Genomic DNA, 27,447 nt, shown 5'->3' on the forward strand with positions numbered 1-27,447 from the left:
AGATAGAAACAATATAAGGGAAAGAAAAGAGTGTTTAAAAGTCAAGATATATCATTTCCCCCCTCTTAGTAGCTGAAGTTTTATCATGAGTATTTAAATAAGAAGATTCATTTTCATATCACACAAGTATTTTGCTGCATCAAGAATAAATTTCCACATTAGAGTATTTAATACATGTTCTTCAGAGAGAAAATTACCTTTTAATAAAGATGTCATGACATTAGTTTGCATAGACTCTTGCAAACACACTATTTAGCAACTACTTTGGGGGGTTTTATCAGTCCTAGAATACATCACCATATGTTTCAAGCTTTTATCACTTCTTACAAACGTCAAGGGAAATAACCAAAGAGCTAGACTTGTTTGTATGGTATATTTGATGCTGTAATTTTTAACATTCATTTAATGGACTCAGACTTTGATGACTAATACTTCTTTTGCTTGCTATCACCAAACCCTAAATAAGGTTCCTGACTAGATTACATTCATGAAGGTCTCATTTTAACGGAAATTAGAGAGATAGAAAAGATGATAGGAAGAGACATTATAAAAACAGACCTGACAAGTCAAACCTAATAGCAAAACCATTCTCTTTTATGTAGACAACCATGAAAACAAATATCCTGTGAGCTAGAGATATATATTGTATCTTTCTAGCAGATCTGTATGCCATCTTGAGACAGATTTCCATTACTATATTATGTGATTACAGTTGATGAAGCAATGGCCCAAAGAAATGGCTGATAAAGAATCACACTCCAGGAAACCAGATAAACATGTTCATGATTTCTAATTGTAACAACAGTAGAATAGTACTGGATATGAAGATAGAAACCCAGAGAGTCAGAGTAAATATTGGCTCCTCCAACTTTAAAAATAAGCATTCATAAAAACAGCACCAACTTTCTTATTAGAATAATTCCTTGGAATGCATTCATGTTACTTGCTTAACTGATAGACAAGACTGCAAAAGAGCTGTCTGACTTTAGCATATAGTATAAAAATTATAACATTCTGGAAGAAACCTTTAAAACAACAAAAAGAACATACCTGTAAGCAACTAGAAGAGCAAAGAACAAGAAACTGAAATTTATGAGCAATCTGTCCAAAAATCTATCTCAGGTAGTATCACTTAAGAAACATATTTTCCTGGGTACCTGGATGGCTCAGTTGGTTGAGCAATGGGCTCTTGATTTCAGCTCAGGTCATAAGCTCAGGGTTGTGAGCTCCAGCATGGAGCTTGCTTAAGATACTCTTGTCTCCCTCTCCCTCTAAAAACAAAAGCAAAACAAAACAAAAAACACATTTTCCCTGTCTAATCAAACCACTCCCCACCATTCCCCCTGACTAGAGGAGCTATGTAAGATTATTTGTACAGAGACTAAAATGCAAGAAAAACTGGGCTAAGAATTTAATGTGGCCCAAAGCTAAAGAAACATAATAATTTCAGAGCTTTCACTAAGTCTCTATTTAGCAAAGATATAATTAGGATAGAAGATTCTTCAGTTTGAAAAGTAACAGGTCTCATTTCTTAGGAGTTAGTCAATTCCTGGATGCAAAATGCAAGCTGAAGGATGTGCATGTGCTATGCATAAAAAGGAAAATAGTAAACCCCTTTGGGAAATTAGAAATCCTGGCAGATTATACTGCTTTTAAGAAAATGCTTCCCTTCCTTCTTATGAATTGACTGTATTGCTTCGGAATTATTGTTTGTTTCTCAGTGCTATATGTTACAACTATAAGTTACTGACATGAGACACCAACAGAAGAATGAGAGGTTGTGTGTCTATCTAAGAAGCAGAGAGATCTTGATAGAGGACCTGAAGGTGGAGTACCAAAACTCAGTCTTGTAGATGTGGCTATAGTCTCCTGCTATAAATTATACTCTTAGGATTCAGTAACATAAACTTGAAAATGCATTTGTGAATTACTAATTATTTTGTTGGAAAAAGTGGGTAATCCTATCATCAGGTGAACCCCTGGTCAGGAAAAGTGTAGGTTTTCCTAAGGTGGGTAAAGGGGAAAATATTGTTATTCTTAATATGAGAAGCTGAAAAAGGAATTCTCTCATTGGAGAATAAGTGAAACTAAGAAGCAAAGCTAGGAACTAAAGTATGTCCCTGAGGAGCTTTCTGTGGTTTTAAAATTTTTTCCCACTTACCCTAAATCATGTTTAGCCAACAATATAGATAATTCTCCCATCTATTTAATTCCTTCCAGTTAGCTCTTAAGCTTAATTAAACATTACATACATATGTGTTATTACATACAGTCATGTGCCAGTGGTGTTGAAAGAATTAAGAGAATCAACAGTAGAGTGGAGTGACTGCTTCCTGCACCCCTCTCTTGCTGAAGGCAGCATGCCAGTCAGTCCCTAAATTCCAGGCACTGATCAATGTCAGACACATGAATCAAATTGCAGTTGAGAAAAATGGAGAGAAGCAAGTAACTAAAAAAAAAAAAAAAAGAAGCAAGTAACTAATTAAAGGAGGGACTGACTTGGGAGGGAAAATTAAGCCAACCTTCCCTTTCTCCCAAGTATATTAGAGAAAGATGACCCTGAAGGAAGAAGGCAGATAGATATTAGGTTATGGGGCTATGTTTTCATTTGCTTAAAAGAATCATATCGCTATATGTACAAAGACTGTGCAGTCTTTCCATGATTAGATGTCCTAATATAACAGAATGATAAATGATTTCTTAGTATTAGATGTTTATTAATGTTTGTTCAAGTCATATGCATTTAGTTCTATTTACAATATACTCTCACTCCAAATATTTGAACAGGATTATAAAAAACATACATAGAAAAAACATACATCTAAATAGAAAATGTCGATGAAGAAATTGTGTTTAAAGACAGATTAATATGATCAGAATGAAAGAAAAAGTAGTACACAGAAGTACAAGCCACAAAGTTTTCAAGAATCATTAGCAAGCGCTATAAAATTGGCTCTTGAATTTTCCAACAGATTAAAAAAAGCAAGTAGGAGGAGTTATAAGAATCATATTATTTTTAACATATAACCACTTGTTTATACAAAAGAAGAAAACTCTTTCTGAAACTGAGGCCTGTGAGAAATCATGTCTTTCCAAAAAATAATGTCTCATGTCTTTCCAAAAAATAATGTCTTTCCCTCACAAGTCTTTCCAAAAAATAATATAGAAAACAGCACTCTATAATAAACATAGTAACAAGTCACTTCCAATGGTTCCTTATAATACTCCTCAAAGAAATCCAGCACATTATGCTAATTCTTCAATCAATAAAGAACATTTTTTTGTTCTTAGATAATATATTTGTATTATTTAATATCCACCAGATAATAAAAGCCAGCATTTTATACCTGTACATCTCTGCATATCTCTTAAAACTATATCATTGCTAGAGATACACAAGTATATATTCTTAATCTGGACATTATTTTGAGATTTCTAAAGTAAAACAAAGGCATAATCTTCTTACCAAAACCACACTAAAGATATCCAATATTTCCCTCACCTGTGATTCTTTCACATTTTCAACAGTAAAGTTGAACCAGACTCGGAATCGTGGATTACAGGTATCCGGCCTAATGAATAAGTCATACTCAAATTCAGAGACCTGGTCCACCCGTCCAAGGTTACCTGGTGATAAAAATTAAAAGAATCATGTTTTAATAGAAGTTCATGCAGCTCAATAGCACATACACTTAAATACTATGAGCTCTGACAGCAACATTTGTCATTATTCAGTACTTGTAGGTTCAGCATTCACACTCTATAAGGCCGCCAACTCTGAATACAGCACAGGATAAGAGGAGCCTTCCAGCTAGTCCTTGCTGTGGTACAAGCAACTCTTTCAGTTCTTATCACCCAGATCTGTTTGTGCTACAAGTGACAGATTTTTAGTTTGGGATGTTCAATGGAGGATGTAGCAAGCTCCGATAAGCCAAAAAGAATCACAAACAAACTTTCTAGTTTTAAAAAAGGACGATAATATATGTATTTTGTATTAAGCTTTATACAAACTTCCACTAACTCTAATATACTTGATCTTATTTAATTCTCACAACATTGCCCAGCAGTTTGTAGTATTTTCGGTAATTTCCAAACTTCTATCAGAGCGTATTAAAGGATATGTAAAATAAGGTTTTAAACAAAAATTACAAGTAGTTGCTTCATAAGAAAAATAATGGCAAATTCACAAACAGCCATGAAATCAATTTCCATTTTCTCTACCAATAGAACAGTTGTATCAAAAATGTAGGTTGACAGAGGGGAGGTTGGTGAGAGAGGGGTGAAGTAAGTAAAGGTGATCAAGAGTACATTATCTTGATGAGCACTGGGTAATAAATAGAACTGTTGAATCATTACACTGTACACCTGAAAATAATATAACACCGTATGTTAATTATACTTCAAATTTATGAAAAAGAAAAAAATGTATAAACTTAGGTGTTACTTCCATTCATTGTATCTCCTCTCTTTAACTTCTATTCTAATGAGCAGTAAAATGCCCATAATTGTCACAATGTGATGGGATAAAAAATAAAGCAAATAGTCTGGTGAATTCCCAAGTCAGATAATCAACATCTGAAAAAGAGTAAAGATAATAAAAGACAGCAACAAAGAAATTGACTGAGAAATCAGTACTCTATTGTACCTGAAGAGCATAGTAGTATCCTACTTTAAAATAAGCTCTCGGGGATCCCTGGGTGGCTCAGCGGTTTAGTGCCTGCCTTCAGCCCAGGGTGTGATCCTGGAGTCCCGGGATCAAGTCCTGGGATCAAGTCCCGAATCGGGCTGCTTCTCCCTCTCCCTGTGTCCCTGCCTCTCTGTCTCTCTCTGTCTCTCATGAATAAATGAATAAAATATTTTTTTAAAAAAAGCTCTAGTATGTCTTTCTCGAAAAGAACACTCATAGTTAAACTTTAATCTTAAATGTACTAATGTTTTCAATTAATTCTTTTTCTAATTCTACTAGCATGTTACTTATTTTAACTAAGCATTAGTCGCATTGTCACAGATGGAATACTAGCCCGGGAATCAGCAGACCTGAATTCTAGCTCAACTGACTCTCTGTGCAATAATACCAAAGTTATTCACCCTCTGAGGGCTTCATCTACTAAATGAGAATATTGAGTTACCTAATCATGAAGTTTCCTTTCAGCTGTACCATTCTTTGGCTGCCTGAATCTAGGATTAATCAGGCAGTGATCCAAGATAATAAGATAATACTTCCCTCAAAACCTTATCAATTAACCTTAGGGTAATTTTATTTGCTTTCATTAAAATTTGGCGTAAGAAGCCAGATTTATTCCTCCTTCCAGAACCAAAACAATCAGTTACTTCCAATTAAGAATACACATATTTCTTAAAAATGCACTGATAGGAAACTACAAGTATCAACTAATTAAAACCAAAAACTTAATTTTTCTAGTTTTGACTGTCTTCAGAATTCCCGAGGAGATTACTCATTAAGTTGGTTCTTTCTATTATTATCATGCAAAAATATTTACTAAGCCCTATGTTATAGAGGGCAGAATATTATTGCGCAGAGCAATGAGCTTGCAATCAGAAGATCTAGGCTCAAATTTTACCTCTGCCATTTACTGAATGACATTGGAAATTCAGTTAACTTCATCCAACCTCTGTTTTTTCAACTTAAGGTAAGGATTACATCAATAAAGTTTGAATATTTATTTCTTAGAAATTACTATATTAATTTTCAATTGAAAACATTTTCTGAGCATTTCTACATACTACCCAAAATGGTAGGTGTACTAACTTATTCAAGTCTCACAACAACCCCTGTGGAGTAGAACCATTACAATCCTCCTTTTGTAGAAGAGAACAGCAAGGGAAAAAGATACAAAAAATAACTTAGCCTAAGTTATATAGCATGTAAGTAAGTAAAAGTCAGAGTTGGGATTTGAATTCCAGCAACATGACTCTAATCACTAGACTAATAGCTTCTCTATATAACATAGATGGTTGGAAGAATACAGAGATAATATAAATTGAAAGTATAAGTTATAATGATTAATACAATTACAACCTTTAAAAAAAACAAGAAGTGAAGAATAACACTATTTTTGGCCATCTAAAAGTTGTGGTTGAAAAATTAAACATTAATATGCATTTCATCACTCAAAGGAAAATTTTTATTTTGTTTTTAATTCTGGAACACTATAAATAGGTTTTGATATATAATAATGTCTTAAAATTGTTGCCATCAATGGTACCTATTAATAAGGCACAATTTGTGTCTAAAAATTTACAGTTTCAAAATGAGTTGACATCCTTTATTTTATTAAAGCCTCGCCATGACCCCATGATGAGTATCTTTACTCAGAAATATTTAGTGTTTCGTTGAATTCATACTGTAAAGCACTAGGGCAAGACCTTGAAATAAAGATTTTTAGACTCCATTGTGCTATCTTTGGAATATGCTATAGTCACAGTCAACACATTCATCCATGTATTCAATCAGTTATTCATTCAAAAAGCATCATGTTATATGTTGTAAAACAGAAGAGATAATAAACAGATATAGTCTTTGCTTTCACTAAGTTTATAGTTTCAAATAATAATAAGCATCTAATCTTTGATCTTCTGTAACTATCCTGTTGACCGTCTTCACCATTCCTATGAAGAATATCTTCTCTGTGTGTATGCATAAACAATTCTTTCCTCATTTATCTCTAATATTTCAACAAAGTGGCAATTTTTGACCTTCTAAAAATGGCTATTTGTAAATAAAAGACAATGCCTATATATCATTTGGTTTCCTTCCACTTATACAAAAAGCAAGAAAACAAATAGAAATTCAAAATAAAGGACAAATACAAAACAAAAAATAAAATGTAGATTTCAAACACAAGTATGTGAGTAAATGCGTTAAATATACTCACTAAATATCACAAAGAAAAAATTTTTATTCTAGATGAAAAACTTGAATATATATTGCTTATAAGTACAACTTTGTATTTAAGCACACAGAAAAACTGAATGATAAAGGAATGAAAAAGTTATAACAGGAAAGCACTCTAAGGAAGAAAGTTACTGTACCTATATTTGTATCAGACAAGCTAGGCTTTAAATCAAGAAATATTACTGGAAATGAACAAGGATGGGGCACCTAGGTGGCTCAGTTGTTTAAGCATCTGCTTTCCACTCAAATCATAATGCCAAGGTTCTGGGATCAAGCCTGGCATCAGGCTCCCTGCTCAGGGGGGAGCCTGCTTCTCCCTCTCCTTCTGCCCCTCCCCTATACTCATGTGTGCTCTCTTGCTCTCTCTCTTCTCTCAAATAAGGAAATAAAATATTTTTTAAAAAGAGAAATAATCAAAAATATTTTATGATGAAAAAATTGTTTATTTCATATATTTTTCTAATGTATTGGTATAAATAATTCACTATATTTTTGTTGTTTTTGTCTTTTGCTAGTTTGATGTATAAAAGTTCTACAATACTATAGTCAACTATTATATTAATGTGTTTTCTTTCTCTTTATTTTTCCTGGTTGAACTAGACTAGAGTGTATTGTATTAAAAGTATTTTTCACAATACTTTTTAACATATTACATTTTCTATAGAGTACATTAAAATTTTCTTTAATTTTCTAATCTTTTATTACTTCCTTCCTTATACTTTTTATTTTGTCTTGTTTTAAATTATTACTTTTTAAAAAGTTTCTTATGATAGAGGCTTTGATAATTGATTTTCAGACATATATAAAAGGATAATTCCATTAAGAAGATATAAAAATCTTAGAAGTATATACATCTATTAACACATCCCCAAAAGATGTACGTAAAATTTGACAAAATAGAAGATAGAGACAAATTCATAATTACAGTGAGAAATTTCAACATACCAAAACCACAAACTGAGCAAAATCAAGAAAATATATTCACAAAGAATTGAGACAAATTGAAAATGTGACTAAAAAAGCTACCTTATTCTAATTATGAAACATTTGATATTTAAAGAATAATGTGTATATATTTTTTTCAAATGCACATGCTACATTTACCAAAATTGATTATATGCTGGTTCATAAAGCAAGTCTCAACAAATTTTTTAAAAGATCTTATTTATTTATTTGACAGAGAGAAAGAGAACACAAGCAGGGGCAGCAGCAGGCTCTCTGCTGAGTGGGAAGCCTGATGTGGGGCTTGATCCCAGGACCCTGAGTTCATGACCTGAGCCAAAGGCAGATACAAACAACTGAGCCACCCAGGCACCCCAAAATGTACAATTTCTAATAAGAAAACAACCAACTAAAAAAAGAATCAAATCAAATATTCATTTTAACAAAAATCAAATATGTTGTATGAATAAAAGCAGAAAAATTATATGATAAAAACAACATCTCTATTTTTGGCTCAGTCATATTGTACTAACCATTAAGAGATTAGCCCCATTGTAAAGAACTATATAGCAGGTCAAATATATGAAACACCTGTTTGGACATTAGAAAATAAGCAACATTATACAGCAATCCCTGGGAAAAGAGACATTCACAGGATGAACTCCCACAATAGTCTATTGAAGCACGCACAATTTGTGAGGTAGGTCATCTGACAGGACAAAACATATACATGGTGGTGATGGGGAATGGATAACACAGAAAACTCTGAGATCATTTCCTGTAAGTCTATAGCTCCAAGCTAGGCAGCCCCAGGCACACAGTGAAACTACATTAGTTTTATCAAATAGAACATACTACAATGATGAAAGAAAAGCAGAATTACTAGGGATGAAACTATGCTGGGTAATAGGGTGGTAAGAACCGAGTACACTCAGAATTGAAAAACTTTTGATCCCTCAGGCATAACACCCAGTTGAGATACCAATAGGGACATACCTTAGCAATAGAAACCATGTACTGAGAAAGAAATATTCCATAATTTCACTAATAAAATTGAAAACCAAGCCCTGATAATATCTCCATAAGAGACAAAGTTTGGGCCCAAGTTAGAATAGTTTGGAAATACCTAGGTTTTCCACCCAATCTACATCAATAAAATTTTAAACCATACATACAGAAGTTTAAGGTGATCAGCCTTGAGGTGATAAGCAAATGAACTGTCTTCTAAAATAAACAGTAATAAACTTGAAAAGATAATATAAACTGCTTTCTACACTATACACTAATATACCCAAAAAGATAACAGAATTCACTTTCTATAATGTACTTTCCATTCTGTCCATGTACAGTCAAAAATTACAAGATACTCAAAGATATATATCACCCATAATCAAAAGCGCGGAGGCAAACAATATAAATTCACTCTGAGATCAGTCGTACTATTAACAGGAAAAAAAAACTTTAAATGAATTATTATAAATACTGTTAAAAAACAAAAACATCTTAATAGAATTAAAGAAAAATGTAATTTTCCTATTTGAAAAATACAGAATTTCTAAAGAAACAGAAATGTCTATAAAGACTAAATAAAAATCCTAAAAATAAAAAGCACAATACCTTAAGTGGAAAATTAAGAGGATGGACTTAACATTAGAGTAGAGCTAGTGCACAGTCAATAAACTTGAAGATGGATCTATTAAAAAATCATGTGATCTTAAGAACTTAGAGGAAAAAATTGAAAAATTAACTGAGGCCTCATAACTCATGGAATAATAACAAATGTTCTAACACACATGTAAAATGGGTCTGAGAAGAGAATGAGAAGATAGAACAAAATGTTTTTAATAATGCCAAAAATTTCTCAAAGGTAATTTTTAAAATGGCTTAAATATCTTAGAATCTCAGGAAACCTTATGCAGAAAAAATAGAAAACTCAACCAAAGTACATAATACTTAAACTGATAAAAAACAGAGAAAATCTTAAGCAAAACCAGAAGAAAAGCCATAAAATATAGATGTGAACAACACTAAAAATAACCATTGACTTCTAAGAATAACCATTAACTAATTTTTTTAAAGACTTTATTTATTTATTCATGAGAGAAACAGAGAGAGAGGCAGAGAGATAGAGGGAGAAGAGGCTCCCCTCATGGAGCCCAATGAGGGACTGAATATCCGGACCGGGATCATGCCCTGAGCCCTGAGCTGAAGGCAGATGCTCAACCACTGAGCCACCCGGGCATCCCTAAGAATAACCATTAACTTTTAAGAAAGAACATCTCTAAAGTAATGAAAGAATAAAACTCTCAACCCAGAATTCAATATCCAGTGAAAACATATTGAAAAATTAGGGTAAAATAAAACAAAACAAAATAAACAAAAACAGAAAATTCATTACCAGTAAACCTATACCAACCACCTAAAAGACAGGAAGTGGGCAGCCCGGGTGGCTCAGCGGTTTAGCACCACCTTCAATCCAGGGCTTGATCCTGGAGACCCGGGATCAAGTCCCACATCAGGCTCCCTGCATGGAGCCTGCTTCTCCAACTGCCTGTCTCTGCCTCTCTCTCTCTCTCTTTGTCTCTCATGAATAAATAAATAAAATCTTTTAAAAAAATAAAAAATAAAAGACAGGAAGTTATACTAGATAGACCTAATACTTATAAAAATAAATGAACATCATTAAAAATACTAAATAAGTGGTAAATTTAAGACTGCTTTTATTTGTCTCATAATTTCTTTCAAGATAATTGTTCAAAGTTCAAAAATTATATTTTAAGGGCAGTTTACACAGTACAGAGAAGCAAAATATATGACAAATAGTAACAAAAATTGAAATGAGAAATAGAATTTGATATGAGGTAACTACATTTTCTGAGATGGAAAGTAGGAAGTAGGAAGAATAAATTTTGAGGAAAAAAAGGATTAGTAATTACAAGTTCAAGGTATCAAATGTGAAGTATTAAATTTGAAGTGGTAAAATAAGGACCCTAAAAGGGTTTGATAAGTTATCAAGCCATGGAAAAGATATGAAAAAATAAAATGTATATTAATAAGCAAAAGTAACTGATCTGAAAGGCTGCATATGGTATGATTCCAACCATATGACATTCTGGGAAAGGCAAAGCCATGGACAGTTAAAAGACCAGAAGTTGGAAAGAACAGAAATTAATAGCCAGGGAACAGAGAATATTTAGGGCAGTGAAAATACTCTGTATGACTATAATGGTAGATACTTATAATTATATATTTATCCAAAACAATAGAATAATAGAATATACAATACAAAGAGTGAACGCTAATGTAAACTATGGACTTTGGGTGACTATGATGTGTCAATGTAGGTTCATCAGTTGTAACAAATACCTAAAATCACTCTAAAAAATAAATTTTTAGACAAAATATTATAGAAGTTTAATAAATTATGAGTGAATATTGTTCCAGAGCAACCAATAAAATAAATATAAAATAGTTTCACCAAGAATCCAAAGAAAAAATATAGAATAATAAAAAGCCTTTTTTTTTAATTGTAAAGTCAGTAAAATGCAACAAAGTAACAGAAACAGAATGGACAATAAGAAAATTAATAGGTTCATTTAATCCTAACATATCAATAATTACATTAAATATAACTGATATATGAATAGAGTAAGCATCCCAATAAAAAGCAGAGATTATAGGACGCCTGAGTGGCTCAGTGGTTAAAGCGTCTGCCTTCAGCTTAGGATATGATCCTAGATTCTTGGGATCAAGTCAGGCTTGATCAGGCTTGGGATCAGGCTTCCTGCATGGAGCCTGCTTCTCCTTCTGCCTGTATCTCTGTCTCTCATGAATTAAAAAAAAAACAAAAACAAAAACAAAAAAAAACAGACATCGCTAGATGGGAATAAAAAGCCAATGCCAACAAGACACAAGTAGTCTAAAATTTCAATAAGTTTTTAAAGGACTTAAGACTTTCTTTTTCTACCTCTGAAAAAAGAGTGATCCACTCCTAGATATATCATAATCAAACTGTGAAAAGACAAAGACAAAAAGAACTTTACCTCAGCAACACAGAAGCCAACTCCTCATTTACAAGAAATCCTCAGTAAAATTAATGGCTGATTTATCATTAAGAATAATGGTAGTCAGAAGACAGTGGAATAACACAAAGTGCTGAACAAGAATTTGATAGCCAGCAAAAAGTATTATTCAAAAATGAGAAAGTTAAGACATCATCAGATTTATTTATTTTTTAAAGATTTATTTATTTATTTATTTATTTATTTATTTATTTATTTATTTATTTATTCAGAGAGAGAGAGAGAGAGGCAGAGACATAGGCAGAGAAAGAAGCAGGCTCCACGCAGGAAGCTCGATGTGGGGCTTGATCCCAGGTCTCCATGATCACAACCCAGGCTGCAGGTGGCACTAAACTGCTGAGCCACCTGGGCTGCCCGACACCATCAGATTTAAAAATGTGCTCTACAAGAAAACTACAGGATAGCATTATGGCTGTAGTGAAAGAACACTAAAGCATAACTGAAATCCACAAGAAGAATAAAAGCACCAGTAAAAATAACTACATAATAAAAGCATAAAGTATAAACATTTTAATTCTGTTGATTTTTTTTTCTCTTACTGATATAAAGGAATCATTATAAATCTGTATGGAGTATACATACTATATCCAGATATAATTTGTATAACAATAAATATATGTATTCCATATATATTATTGAAATTGACTTGATATCAATTCAAACTATGCTGGTATCAATTTAATTAAGTTCATTTTAATTTTCAGGGCAATTAAAGAAAGAAATTTTAAAATACAGTAAAATAAAAAATAGTAAAATCAGTAAGAAGAGAATTAAAATGGCACACCAGATAATATCTATTTAACATAAAAGCAGTAATGGAGAAAGAGATAGGGAAAGACATAAAACATAGTGAAAGTGGTGGCAAAATAATCTTACATCTCAATAATCACAATAAATGTAAAATGTTAAACACTCCAATTAAAAGGCAGAAAATGTCAAAATAGATTTTTTTTTTAATGAACCAACCATATGCATGCAGTCTATAAGAGATGCACTTTAGATACAAACTCACAAGATTGATAGTTAGAAGAAAGGAAAATAATAAACATACCAAACACAACAAAAGAAAGATGGAATACTCATAATAATATCAGAAAAATCAACTTTAAGACAAAAGTTGTTAGACACAAAGGAGGATGTTTTATAATAACAAAGGAGCAAGCCAACAAGAAGACATAAGAAGTATAAAAATGCACCCAACAAGAGTCTCAAATAAATAAAACAAAAAAACATTCAGAATTAAACTACTTATTATATTAATTTTTTTTCATTTTGGGAAGAGGTCACTGATTTAAATGACATGTAGGAATTTGTTTTTTTAAGATTTTATTTATTTATTCATGAGAGACACAGAGGGAGAGGTAGAGACACAGGCAGAGGGAGAAGCAGGCTCCAGGTGGGGAGCCCGATGTGGGACTTGATCCGGGACTCCGGGATCATGCCTTTAGCCAAAGACAGACACTCAACTGCTGAGCCACCCAGGCATCCTGACATGTGGGAATTTAAAACATAAAACCATAGCATAAGGCCAACATTACAAATTTTAAGAAGACCATCTTATCTGCTCTTTTATATTAAAAAAAAATCAAAACCCTCAGATTTAGATATAGATTTGAATACTAGCACCACTGCTTATAAATTTTGAAGTTTTGCCAAATTTAATTGCTCTTGACTTCAGTTTTCTTGTCTGTCAAAGATAAAATATTTTATTATCAAATGAAATTATATATATAAATTACACAGTCAATGCTTAAGCCCAAAAGTACTGGAGTCACCTATGGAGTCTTAATTTCATACTTAATAACTAAGTATATCCATCCAAGAATCCTTTCAAATATTTCTACAATCCAAGCACTTTTCTTTACCTCCACAGATATCACTTTAACTCAAGCAACTATACTCTCCCACCCGGATTGTTTGTAACTACTCTCCTTATCTGCACCCCAATACTCTATTCTCAACATAAAGCCAAAGTAATTTTTCCAACACATAAAAGAGATCATGTCACATTTTGTTCAAAACCCTCAAGAGGTTTAGCACTTATTTGAAAGTAAACCTGAAGTGTTTTTTTTTTTTAAAGAATGTATTTATTTATTCATGAGAGACACAGAGATGCAGAGACAGAGGCAGAAGGAGAAAAAGGCTCCCTGTAGGGACCCTGATGTGGGACTCGATCCCAGGACCCCAGGATCACAATCTGAGCCAAAGCAGATGTTCAATCGTTGAGGCACCCACCAAACCTGAAGTTTTTAAAAGATTCTACATGAGTAGTGCCTTCATGGCTCAGTCAATTAACCATGTGACTCTTAATTTCTGTTCAGGTCATGGTCTCAGAGTGCTGGGATCGAGACCCCATCCCCGTCATGCTCTACACTTAGGGAGTAGTCTATTTGAGGAGACTTTCCCTCTGCCCCTCATCCTGCTCACATTCAATCTCTCTCACTAAAAGTAATAACTTTTAAATCAATCAATCAATGTGATCTATCTCCCTTTCACCTCTCTGATCTTATCTCTTGTCCTCACATCACTTGACTTCCTTACTATTTCTCTTTCTTGTCACATCACACACACCTCAGTTTTAAGGGATTATCAATGGCTATTCTGGATTATCAATGGCTATTCTGTCTTCCTAAACTTCTCTTTCCCCATATTTTTACATAGATTATAACATCATTCAAATTATTGCTGAAATCTACTTTCTTAAAAGAAGCCAACCTGACCACCATATTTAATATTGAAAAACACATTTTTCCCACATTCTTGATTCATCTCACCTACTCTAAATTTCCTCGCAGCACTCACCATATTCAAGTATACCATACAAATTACTTATTTTTTGAGTATTGTTTATTTTTGTACCATCTGGTAAAAATGTAAGCTCAGGAATATTTTTCTGTTTTATTTACTGTTACACCCCGGTACTAGTATCCAGCCCCAAAAAGATACTCAATAAATATCTGTTGAATAAATGTATAAATAAAAATAAATTCCCAAACTTGTTAAATAATATAAATGGCAGTTATTGTGGCAACATTTCAGAGGTCTATTCCAATGTAGACCTCATGCTGGGCACTGAAAATACAAATATGAATAAGTAAGTACTTGTCTTCATGGAGTTCATAGTCAAGCTGAAGCAATAATCACACAGGTGGATCATTTCAATCTAAGTATCAAGTCTTATGATAAATAATTTCCCAAAGGAAATCATAGGATGCTGTGCAAAAGTGAGTTATTGTTATATCTTCTACAGACAAAAATAAACTGGTGAAAAACAAAAGCCATAAAAATCTCCAATAACAAATCTTAAAAATTGTGAATTGATTTTATTTTGTGTTTGTCCACTGAAAGTTATCTTTAGAAGTCAGTCAACCTAAATAACATTTACACTTGCCCTTAAGATGGTGGTTTATTTCCTTTATGTAAAACTCTTATTAGACATTTTACTTTATTTTCCAGAATAATGAGGTATTTATTTTTCTTTCTTGTTTTGGCTATATTTTCTTTTTTCCTAGAATATTAGGGAATTCTCCAAAACCTCTCTACAGAGAAATATGGAAGCTTTCTGTTTTCAGAAAAGAAAAAACTACATGCAAAAATGTATCCCAGCTTTCTAAAGGGCTCTGTTTTCTCAGTGTTTTTCTTCAGATCTTTTATTCTTCACAAGAAATTTTAAACTGAAAACTAAACTATTTAGGAAGTAGACAAGGATCAATGTGTAAGTATATTATGAATTAAAGTGCCTATGGCGGGGGGGTGCCTGGGTAGATCAGTTGGTTAAGCAACCGACTGTTAATGTCAGCTCAGGTCATGATCTCAGGGTCCCAAGACTGAGACCAGTGTGGGGTTCTGCCCTGAGTAAGCAGCCTGCTCGAGATTCTCTTGCTCTCTCTCCTTCAGCTCCTCACCCCCCTCATGTGCATTCTCTCTCTTAAAAAAAAAATTAAGATTTTATTGATTTATTCATGATAGAGAGAGAGAGAGGCAGAGAGAGAGAGAGAAAGAGAGAAAGAGAGAGAGAGAGAGAGAGAGGCAGAGACACAGGCAGAGGGAGACGCAAGCTCCATGCAGGGAGCCTGACGTGGGACTCAATCCCGGGACTCCAGGATCACACCCTGGGCCAAAGGCGGGCACTGAGCCGCTGAGCCACCCAGGGATCCCCCCCAAAATTTTTTAATTAAAAAATAAAATAAAATGCCCATTGGAACTGGTGAACTGAAATTCAGAGTCCACGCAACTGACCCTCTGCAGCTTTTTTCAGTTATATCATTCTCTGATAGAAGGAAACCCAAATTATACTAGCATCACTAAAATATTAAATAAAGATGAGGAGCCCTTGAAAATGAGAGGGAAGAAACCGCACTATGCTAGAAAATTAGCAAAGGTCATAGGACTTTCCCATCCTGTCTAGTTTGTTAATCTCCAAAATCTTGCCTTCTACAGAAAAGTAAATGTACCAATTTAACTAGTTAGATGGGGAAGATCCTCTCAAAAAACAAAGTGCTCATCCACGTGAGAGAAATATCTTTCTGGATATCATTCAGAGATTGAATAGGGTAATTTTCCAAATGGTTCCTGCATCCCTCAAGGAGTTAATCTCCCTCTCCTGGGTAAATCCACTTCATCCTGGGAAAAGGTTTCTGATTTTGGACCACAGTTTTTTTAAAAAGAGATTTGTAAAACTATGCTTTTGCCTGATCAAAACCACTAGGAAGACAAAGGGACAGAAATCACTAGTCATATTATTGTAGTCATATCCCTGTTATATTGCAGTGTGTAATAATCAACAATGCAGAATCATAATTAACTCTTTATCCAACAAATACTGAAAGAAAAAACTTGAAAAAAACATAGTAACTGCATGAATATCCTCAAAAATACATCCTCTCCAAGGTAAAACCAAAAAATACTGACTCCAGCAATAAATGTATCCAAACATAACATTATGGTAATACATTTCAGCTACCAAAAGAAGCTAAAGAAATCCTGTGTCCCTTTGGTTCAATCACCAAGTATTTATTAAGCACTACTTATGTAGCAGGGATTCTGCTATTCACTAGAGATTCTAATTTGTTGGTAGAAAATGGTGATTAAAAGGACAGACTCTGGAATTAGACTGCTTCGATTCACACCTCTACTCCTTACTAGCTGTGTGTCCTTAGACTAAAGATTGTACCTCAAATGTTCCAGCTGTAAATTCATAAAGATGTTGTAAGGATTAAATGAGATGATATGAACAGAAGGGTAAGAAGATTTCCTGGTGCACAGAAATACAGAGCTGAGATAAAAGAGGCTATCAATGAAGTGAGCAAAACTAACAAAAAAGTAGTTATTATAAAACATGTTAAGAATCATGGTCTAAATATGCAAAAACTGTTATAAGGACATAGAAGTGAAAAAGCCTAACCCTACTTGAGGTTGCAAGGCTGGCAAGGGGTAAACAGAATTGACACTTGAGTTATTCTCAAAGGATGAATAGTAGCCTTCCAGATGTCAAATGAGTGAAGGCAGAAGGAACATTATGTAGAAGAGCATAGGGCAATGAGACAAGGAGGTTAGGCCAGTATGACCAGGGTCTAATAATGTCAAGAATCCTAGGACAAAGGTTGAAGAGGTAAGATTAGGATAAGGAAATGGGGTGCTACTGGAGGATTTTAAACAAAAGGAGTAGTACAACAAATTTCATTGCTAGAAGATTTATCTAGGGACAGTAGAAAGAGGAAATGAGAGACCTGAATAAAGCTTAAGACAGAAGCAGTGACAATACACAGGAATATATTGCAATGAGTCAAACAAGAAAGGATAAGAACTCACGAATAATGAAAGTAAGGAGTATATTACATAGTTAAAATTCACAGGTGTTTGTTAAGGGAAAAATCCTTCTTCCTCACTTCACAATTTTATTTAAATGTCTGATTAACTTCCATGGGAAAGAAGGGGAAAACCAGTAACTCATGAAAAATAGTAAGAGTAAAATTTTCTTTCATTAAAGAACCGTGAGGACAGCTTAAAAGTGAATTTATCATCTGCACAGAACTTAAGAAAGGGTTGGATGATAATTTGGCAGGTTTAACCAGCTAGCCAAAGTTTCCTTCCAAACAGAGCTAAGTTTACTGAGAAACAAATGAAGTTTCAGTTTCAAGGTTCAAACTGCAGATATTTATGATAAAAAAGGAAAGCAAGGCTGCACTTCTTTAAAGCATTTCTGGTAAATGGCCTACAGAGGTTGCAGCATAAGGGAACCTGAATCCCTAAGATGCTAGTAATTTATTGTGATCTCCTTTTTATTATGAACACATAATTTTATATTCATAAGATTTTAGATATCTTTCTCAAATATTTTATGTCTTTATTTTTTGAAAGAGAGAGAGAGAGAGAGAGAGAGAGAGCAAGAGGAGGGACAGAGACAGAGAGACAGAGACAGAGAATTTCAAGCAGCCTCCACACTAAGTGCAGAGCCTAATGCAGGCCTGATCTCAAGACCCTGAAATCATTACCCTAGCCAAAATCAAGAGTCAGACACCCAACAAATTGAGCCACTGGGGCACCCCTTGTTTTCAGAATTTTGTAAAATTTTTCTTAAAGAAGACTCTCTGAAATTACATAAGCTTCAAGGCCACACAAAATTAAAACAGTCCTTGCTTCCAACCATTAAGCTGCTGTGGCTTAAGAAATGGAGAGTTACCTCTGACTCCTAGGGTTAAGAGCATATTTTCATCTTGATAATACAGAAATTGATTCTCCATATAAACAACATGATTTACTTTATATATATTAGGATCTATTAACCAGCAATTAAACATTGAATACGTGATGAATAATTAATGTTTTATAACTCCCCCTACAATGAGAGTAAAAATAGAGATTTGAAGTTTGGGTGACATTTTCAAAGTCATTCTTCTTCAAAGATTAAAAAGGCTTTCTAGTTTTTGTTTTCCTCTGACTATTCAGGGTCTTTTCTGGTTCCATACAAATTTTAGGATTATTTGCCCCATTTCTGTGAAAAATGCTCATGATATTTTGATTGAGATTGCGTTGAATGTGTAGATTGCACTGGATAGCACAGACATTTTAAAAATATTTATTCTTCCAATCCACAGTTTTTAGAGTAGAGATACTTTACTTCTTTGGTTATTTTTATTCCTCGGTACCTTGTGGTTTCAGATGCAATTATAAATGAGATCGATCCCTTAATTTCTCTTTCTTCTGTCTCATTATTAGTGTATAGAAATGCAACTGATTTTTTATACTGCCATGTTGCTGAATTCCTGTATGAGTTCCAGGAATTTGGGTGAAGTCTTCTGGATTTTCCACATAAAGTATCATGTCATCTGTGAAGAGTGAGAGTTTGACTTCTTTGCCAATCTAAATGCCTTTTATTTCTTTTTGTTGTCTGATTGCTGAGGCTAGGAGAAACAGTACTATGTTGGACAACAGTGGTGAGAGTGGACATCCCTGTACTGTGCCTGATTTAGGGGAAAGGCTCTCAGTTTCGCCCTATTGAGAATGATACTTGCTGTGGGCTTTTCATAGATGGCGTTTATGATCTTGAGGTATGTTCCCTCTATTCTTACACTGTGGAGAGTTTTAATCAAGAAAGGATGTTGTATTTTGTCAAATGCTTTTTCTGTATCAGTTGAGAAGACCATATGGTTCTTGTCCTTTCTTTTATTAATGTGATGTATCTCATTGATTTGCAGAGGTTGAACGAACCTTGCAGCACAGGTATAAATTCCACTTGGTCATGGTGAATAATTCTTTTGATGTACTGCAGGATCCTATTGACTAGTATCTTGGTGAAAATTTTGGCATCCATATTCCTCAAGGATATTGTCTGTAATTCTCTCTTTTGGTGGGGTCTTTTGGTTTTGGCCTCATAGAACGAGTGTGGAAGTTTTCCTTCCATTTCTATTGTTTGAAATATCTTCAGAAGAATATGTATTAGTTCTTCTTTAAATGTCTGGTAAAATTCCCCTGGGAAACCATCTGGCCCTGGACTCTTGATTGTTGAGAGATTTTTGATGAATGCTTCAATTTTCTTGATGGTTATGGGTCTGTTCAGATTTTCCATTTCTTCCTGTTTCAGTTTTGGTAAGTTTGTAAGTTTCCAGAAATGCCTTCATTTCTTCCAGATTGCCTAATTTGTTGGCATGTAGTTGTTGTTCATAATATGTTCTTAAAATTGTTTGTATTTCTGTGGTGTTGGTCGTGATCTCTCCTCTTTTATTCATGATTTCATTAATCTAGGCCCTTTTTCTTTTCTTTTTGATACGTCTGGCTAAGAATTTATTGATCTTATTCTTTCAAAGAACCAGCTTCTAGTTTCATTGATCTGTTCTACTATTCTTTTGGTTTGTATTTCATTGATTTCTGCTCTCATCTTTATTAATTCTCTTCTGCTTAGTTTAGGCTTTACTCACTGTTCTCTCTCCAGCTCCTATAGGTATATGGTTATGTTGCATATTTGAAACTTTTCTTCTTTCTTGAGAAAAGCTTGTATTGCTATGTATTTCCCTCTTAGGAATACTTTTGCTGCATCCAAAAGGTTTCCAACAATGGTGTTTTCATTTTCACTTGTTTCCATGAATTTTTAAATCTTCTTTAATTTCCTGACTGACCCATCCATTCACTAGTAGGATGCTCTTTAACCTGAGATATTTGACTTCCTGACAAATTTCCTCCGGTGATTGAATTCAAGTTTCAAATCATTATGGTCTAAAAATATGCACTGAATAATCCCAATCCCTTGATACCAACTGAGACCTGATTTGTGCTCAGTCTGTGACCTGTTCTGGAAAATGTTCTATGTGCACTTGAGAAGAATGTGTATTCTGCTACTTTAGGAGGAAATTCTCTCAATATATCAGTGAAGTCCATCTGGTCCAGCGTGTCATTCAAAGCCTTTGTTTTCTTGTTGATCTTCTGCTGAGATGATCTATCCATCACTGTGAGTGGGGTGTTAATGTCCCCTGCTATTATTGTATTATTATCAATGTATTTCTTCAATTTTGTTATTAATTGCTTTATATACTTGGCTGCTCCCACACTAGGAGCATAAATATTTACAATTGTTAGATCTTCTTGGATAGATCCTTTACGTATGAAATAGTGCCCTTCTTCATCTCTTACTATAGTCTTTGGTTTAAAATCTAATTTGTCTGATATAAGAATTGCCATCCCAGCTTTCTTTTGATATACATTAGCATGATAAATGGTTCTCCACCCTTTCACTTTCAATCTGGAGGTGTATTTTGGTTTAAAAAAAAAGTTCTTTTTTTTTAATTTTTTTTTTTATTTATTTATGATAGTCACAGAGAGAGAGAGAGAGAGAGAGAGAGACAGGCAGAGGGAGAAGCAGGCTCCATGCACCCGGAGCCCGACATGGGATTCGATCCCGGGTCTCCAGGATCGCGCCCTGGGCCAAAGGCAGGCGCCAAACCACTACGCCACCCAGGGATCCCTGTATTTTGGTTTAAAATGAGTTTCTTATAGACAGTATAAGGATGGGTTTTGCTTTTTTACCCAATCTGATACCCTGTATCTTTTGATTAGAGCATTTAGCCCATTTACATTCAGAGTAACTACTGAATGATATGAATTTAGTGCCATTGTATTACCTGTAAAGTCACTGCTTCTGTATCGTGTCTCTCTTCCTTTGTGGTCTATGTTACTTTTGGGCTCCCTTTGCTTAAAGGATCCCCTTTAATATTTCTTGCAGGGCTGGTTTAGTGATCACAAATCCTTTTAGTTTCTGTTTATCCTGAAAGCTCTTTATCTCTCTGTTTATTCTGAATGATAAAGCCTTGCTGGATAAAGTATTCTTGGCTGCATACTTTCTCATTTAGCACCCTGAATATATCATGCTAGTTCTTTCTGGCCTGCCAGATCTCTGTGGATAGGTTTGCTGTCAGCCTTATGTTTCTACCTGTGTAGTTTAAGAACCTCATGCCCTGAGTTGCTTTCAGGAAATTCTCTTCATCTCTGAAATTTGCAAGCTTCATTATATAGCAGGGTGTTGATGTATTTTTATTGATTTTGAGAGAGGTTCTCTGTGCCTCCTGGACTTGAATGCCTGTTTCCTTCTCCAGATTATGATAGCTCTCAGCTTCTGTCCCTCTCTCCCTCTCTTTTGCCTTTTGCTCTGTGACCTCATTTATTGTTATTTATATATTGTTATGCTTTATGGTATCACTGATCTCTCAAATTCTCCCCTCATGATCCAGCAGTTGTTTATCTCTCTTTTCCTCATTTTCTCTATTTTCTATAATTTTATCTTCTATATCATTGAATCTCTCTTCTGACTCATTTATCCTAGCAGTAGGAACCACCATTTTTAATTGCATCTCATTAATAGTCTTTTTAATTTCAACCTGATTAGATTTTCATTCTTTTATTTCTCCATGGGGATTCTCCAGTGTCTTCTATGATTTTTTTCATGCCTAGTTAGTATCTTTTTAATGGACATTGTGAATTCTAGCTCTGACATTTTACTAGTATCCATATTTATTAAACCTCTGGCAGTTAGAACTGCTGCTTCTTTTTTTCTGGGAATTTCCCCATATTGTCATTTTGTCAAGAGAAGATTAGAATGAGAGAATTAAATATAAAATATATACTATAGACTAGACAAATCAGAAAAGATCATAAATAAAAAATAAATAAATAAAGGAAAATAAAAGAGAACATGATCAAACAAGTAGACAGAACAAGGTGATACCCATTGATATACCAAAATCCTGCGTGTATTTTGGTCTATTTGTTAGAAGACACCTGATCTCAAAACTGTGAAGAAACAAAAAACTTAGATATATATATGAATACAATAAAAGGAAGCCAAAATGAAAAAAATATATAATGTAAATGTAAAAACTAAAATTAAAATAATCTTAAAAGCAAGTGTTGATAAAATAATAAACTAGTTGAAAAGAAAAAAAGAAAAAGGAACTTTTAAACTGAAAGACTAAAGAATTATGAGAAAAACTTTATGAAATGAGTTTAAGATGAGGATGAAAATAAAAATGGCAGCAGCCCAATATCCAGTCTCAGAACTGAAAGATCACAATCCCTACTGTTCAGTGAACTCTCTGGGAAAAACAGTTACTTTTGTCTCCCTGGTTTCCATCCATACTCTGTGTTCATCCAGCTTGTGACCAAGCATTTTTATCTAATGTATGTGACACTGCTTCAAGTCTCCAAACTTTGCAGCTTCTTGCAGCACGCGCCTGTGTCACTCCTCCTGGGAGAAGGAGGATCTCACCATGGTTCTGCTGCTTGCTGGGCCCCTGCTCAGAGAGCAGTCACCCAATTGTGTCATGGTTCAAAGTTTATAGCAACGCCAAGCTGAAAGCCCATTCCTGGGCTTGCTGATTGCAGCAGGTCCCTGCTCCAATGCTTGGGAACTGTGACACACTCAGGCTCCCCATTCTTTCTTTGACCCTGGGGATCCTGAGACCATACTGTCCTACCTAGTACTCTGCCCTCCTTTGCCACCTGAGCACCTTTCAGGCAGGAAAGGCCCTTACCAGAACAGACTTCTAAAAGTTCTGATTGTGGTCCTTTGCTAAATCACTTTCTGGTAGCTGGCTGATGGAGGCTCCCTCCTTCTACAGTTTCTATTCCAATATATCCCCTCAAATTCACTTCTCCACACCTTCTACCATGAAAAAAGTGGTTACTTTTCTATTATAGAATTGCAGCAATTCTCTTCTTATATCTCAAGTTGAGTTCACAGATGTTCAGAATGATTTGGTAGCTGTATAGCTGAATTCAAGGGAGCAGATGAAACAGGGTCCCCTGCTCTTCCACCAGCCTCCCTCTCCCCCAGTAAGCATTTATTTTTAAGCTCATATATTTGCGGGTTGGGGTTTGGCTGATCTTCAGTGGACTAGAGCAGCTCTGGTTTAGACTGCAGGGAGGTTGGGCTTGCCTATAGGCTGAGGTTGAAACAAGGTAGGTTCCACGTGTCTATCCATCTATCTGCTCTCATGGCAAATCAGCAGCATGCTAAAGCCAAGCCACATTACACAAAGCATGTTTCAAGCCTCTGTCAGAGTCATGTCCAATAATATTGCATGGGCAAAAGAAAGTCAAGTGACCAAGCTCAAAAATCAAAGGAGCAGGGAATTATCTGCTTGACAAATCAAATTTCCCTACATACACCAGGAAGGTAAAGAAAATATTTGCTGAACAATAATCTATGCATTCCAGATAGGTGATCTAGGTTGGAAATGAAACTATGTTACCTACCAAATGCTGGGAACATAATGATGGCTAAGACAGTGTCTGGAAGGTTGTGGGGGATGGGAGAGAGACACATAAAGAAATTAATATAAATACAACAAAGTATAATACCACCACTGGGAGAATAATTAATTCTGTGTGGAGAACATTTGAGATTTAAAGGGTAACAGAAGGGGCACTTGGGGGGCTCAGTGTCATGAGCCTTCAGCTCATGTCATAATCCTGGGGTCCTGGAATCGAGTCTCCCATCAGGCTCCCTCTGGGGAGTGTGCTTCTCCCTCTGTTTCTCACTCTCTCTCTCTCTCTCTCTCTCTCTCTCTTTCTGTGTCTCTCATGAATAAATAAAATCTTTAAAAAAAATAAAAATAAAAAAATAAAGGGTAATAGGAGTTTATCAGATTGATATGGTTAAAATTTGGAGAGAAATAAGAGGCAAAGGGGAAAATGTGTGTAAAATCACAGATTGGCATAACTAAAAAGTGGCAATTTGGGGATGGCTAGAGCATACAATATATATATTAAAAAAAGATGGGAAAAAAAAATAAATAAAAAAATAAAAAAAGATGGGAGATGAGGCAATCAGATTTTAATGGACCATTTAAGCCAGGCTAGAAATTTGGTCTATGGTGACATTAAAAAAATTAAATAGGAAAGTGATGTATTAAAATGCATAGAATTATAGCTCAGTTTAAGTAGAGTAAAATAAATGACAGTGTGGGGCTAGAAAAAGTGGCAAGCAAATTCCAAGTATGAGATGACAGGGACCAAAACCAAAGCAGTAGCAGTGTGAATAAAGAGAAGGGCGTGTCAATAGATTTATAAAATATAATTCATTTACCTTTTTGATTGAATAAATGCAAAGGTCAGGTCTTTCTCAGCTGAAAGTGACAGAAACTGAGCTCCAGTCCAGTAAGCTTAAGAAAAAACTAGAAGCTTTTAGAAACAAAAGGAAAACATCAGAAACCAGCACAACACTAAGGAACATAGGGTTTGGCAAAGGGAATTTAAATGCTGTTTGCATTCTTTCTCCCACTTTTATTAATATTTGTTCACTTAATTCTCTTCTATTGTAGGCAAGCTTACACTATATGAACAAGCAACACCATCAAAGAAAGCCCAAATCACTTTCTTCTAGCTATAAGACCCTAACGGCAAGAAAGTGCTTCTCTATTTACAATAATTTAAAAAAAATAAAATGAAAAACTCTCTAAATTCTTTCTGGTTCTGACTGGAATACACATGGATCATATGCCCACCCCATAAACTGATCTATTATCCGCTCTCCCCTCTTAGTCAAAGGAATGTAATCCGTTACAAGTAGGGGAAGGGTATTAACATATGATCATCTAGCCAGTCAAATCAACCTGTATCAGTCACAAAGGGAATAACTATTCAGAGTTCAGAGTGACTGAGAATTTCAGCTTTGTGACTTAGAAGATCAGTGATGCATTAACTATAATAAGAGGTATAGGAAAAGAAAAAGGTATGAAAGGAAATTTTTTTAGAAAAGTTAAGTTTTAGGTATTATGGATCTCTTAAAAGGTAACACTCAATAATTACTAATATTTTCTTTGCACAAGATATATATGTGTGTGTACATATATTTGTATATATATACATATATATATGATAATCACAGTTCATGATTTAGAAAAATACTGAAATTTCATTTCAGAAATAAAAGCATTAAGTCCAGGGAATATCCCTTCTGATACAGTAAAGACCACTTGAAAATAATGTCCTAGGAGTCTCTAAAATGTATTTTGGCAGAAATCTGAGGTGACTGGAGATTTCAAAAATATCTCTTGAAGTGCATATGATTGGTATTTTTATGAAAGAGGGAGAAAATACTGCATCTTCAGTGGAAACAAAACACCATGTATCTCCAAACACACAAAAAAGCTGTTCTGATTACAATTCTGTCCTGAGTTTTTTAAGATGTATTTATTTATTTATTTACTTTGAGAGAGAGCACACATACACAGTGGGGAGAAGCAGAGGTAGAGGGAGAGAGAGACAATCTCAAGCAGACTCCCCACTGAGCATGGCGCCTGATGCAAGGCTCAATCTCACAACCCTGAGATCAGATCGGAGCAGAAATCAAGAGTCAGACACTTAACCAACTGAATCACATAAGTGCCCCTTTTCTGAGATTTATAAACCTATGAAGCTTTCTATTTTCTCAGAGTAGGTATCAGAAGCACTGTTCACTAACAGAAAATTTGGCTGAATCCATCTTGGAAAATAACAGTCCAAATCTTCTGAAATAATTTGGAGGTATATTATAAAAAAAATCCAAGTATTTGACACTACAGAGGTTCTACTAAGTAGACTCAAACATTTTGACTTCTTAACATCTCTAACCATATTCCCAAAGGTGAAATGATGTTTTTCTGAAACTCTCCATTTGTGGTTCAAGATATTTATAGCAATAGGGAAGGGAAAAAAAATGTACTGTAGGAGTTTTACATAGTCACTCAAATCAACACTGACAATCACCTTGACACAGAATAAATAATAAAGCTTGAGAGTTTTATTAGCCCCAAAGTAATTTTCAAGTTGCATAAAATGTTCCTTCTCTCCATATATATTAAAGTACTTTTACCTCTGCTGCCCTATACATTTAGTCTTCATAAAATATTCAACATGTTGCTTCCAAAGTCGATAAAAAATTATCTGTTACTGGAAGAAGGAAAATCCATTTTGCAAATGATAGGGAGATTACCCAGCAGAACTATAATTATCATTTTTTAAAAAGGCACAGAAAGAGAGTTGTTGAGCAATTTGAAGATCTTCTTAAGCCACACACTGTTTTCCTACAGAGGATTTTTAAGATGAGAAATAGAACTTGAGGGTCTTAGGCCTGAAGCAATATTAAAAAAGGTCAAACATTCTGCTAAAAAACCACCACTATCTTCAGAACAACTTATCAGCCAGCTTGCAGGACTCCTTATTTACAACTATTGGTCCCAAAGGAAGTGCACTTGAGTGTAGGCCACGATTACTTTGTCATGAGCTTGCCAGGAAGGATACAGGAAACAAATTTGTGACTATATGCCACTTCCAGCTCAGAAACAAACCATGGTAGACTTTTTATTCTGGTGAGCAAGAAGTAGGAGGAGGGACACAAAGGAAGAGAAAAATACAAAAAGGAGAATGGAGGCCTAACAATAAAAGAGCCATCTCCAGTTATGCTCCTAAAGACTGAGCTGTAAACACAGTTTGGAAAATTCAGTGATTATCCAGCTCAACTGTTCATTCCCAGCTCAA

General features: G+C 34.5%; 1 protein-coding gene across 2 annotated transcripts in view; it reads right to left on the reverse strand.

Annotated features, from left to right (window-relative positions):
• The window catches only part of AGBL4 (AGBL carboxypeptidase 4), a 1,348,432-nt gene that overhangs the window by 1,054,874 nt on the left and 266,111 nt on the right, over positions 1 to 27,447 (reverse strand). For both annotated transcript variants that reach the window (XM_041739178.1, XM_041739177.1), the window contains exon 3: positions 3,503 to 3,627. In XM_041739178.1, the coding sequence (XP_041595112.1) occupies positions 3,503 to 3,627 (125 nt within the window). The remainder of the gene's footprint in view (positions 1 to 3,502; positions 3,628 to 27,447) is intronic.

This window comes from Vulpes lagopus, chromosome 23 (assembly GCF_018345385.1).
Source record: "Vulpes lagopus strain Blue_001 chromosome 23, ASM1834538v1, whole genome shotgun sequence".
NCBI lineage: Eukaryota > Metazoa > Chordata > Mammalia > Carnivora > Canidae > Vulpes > Vulpes lagopus.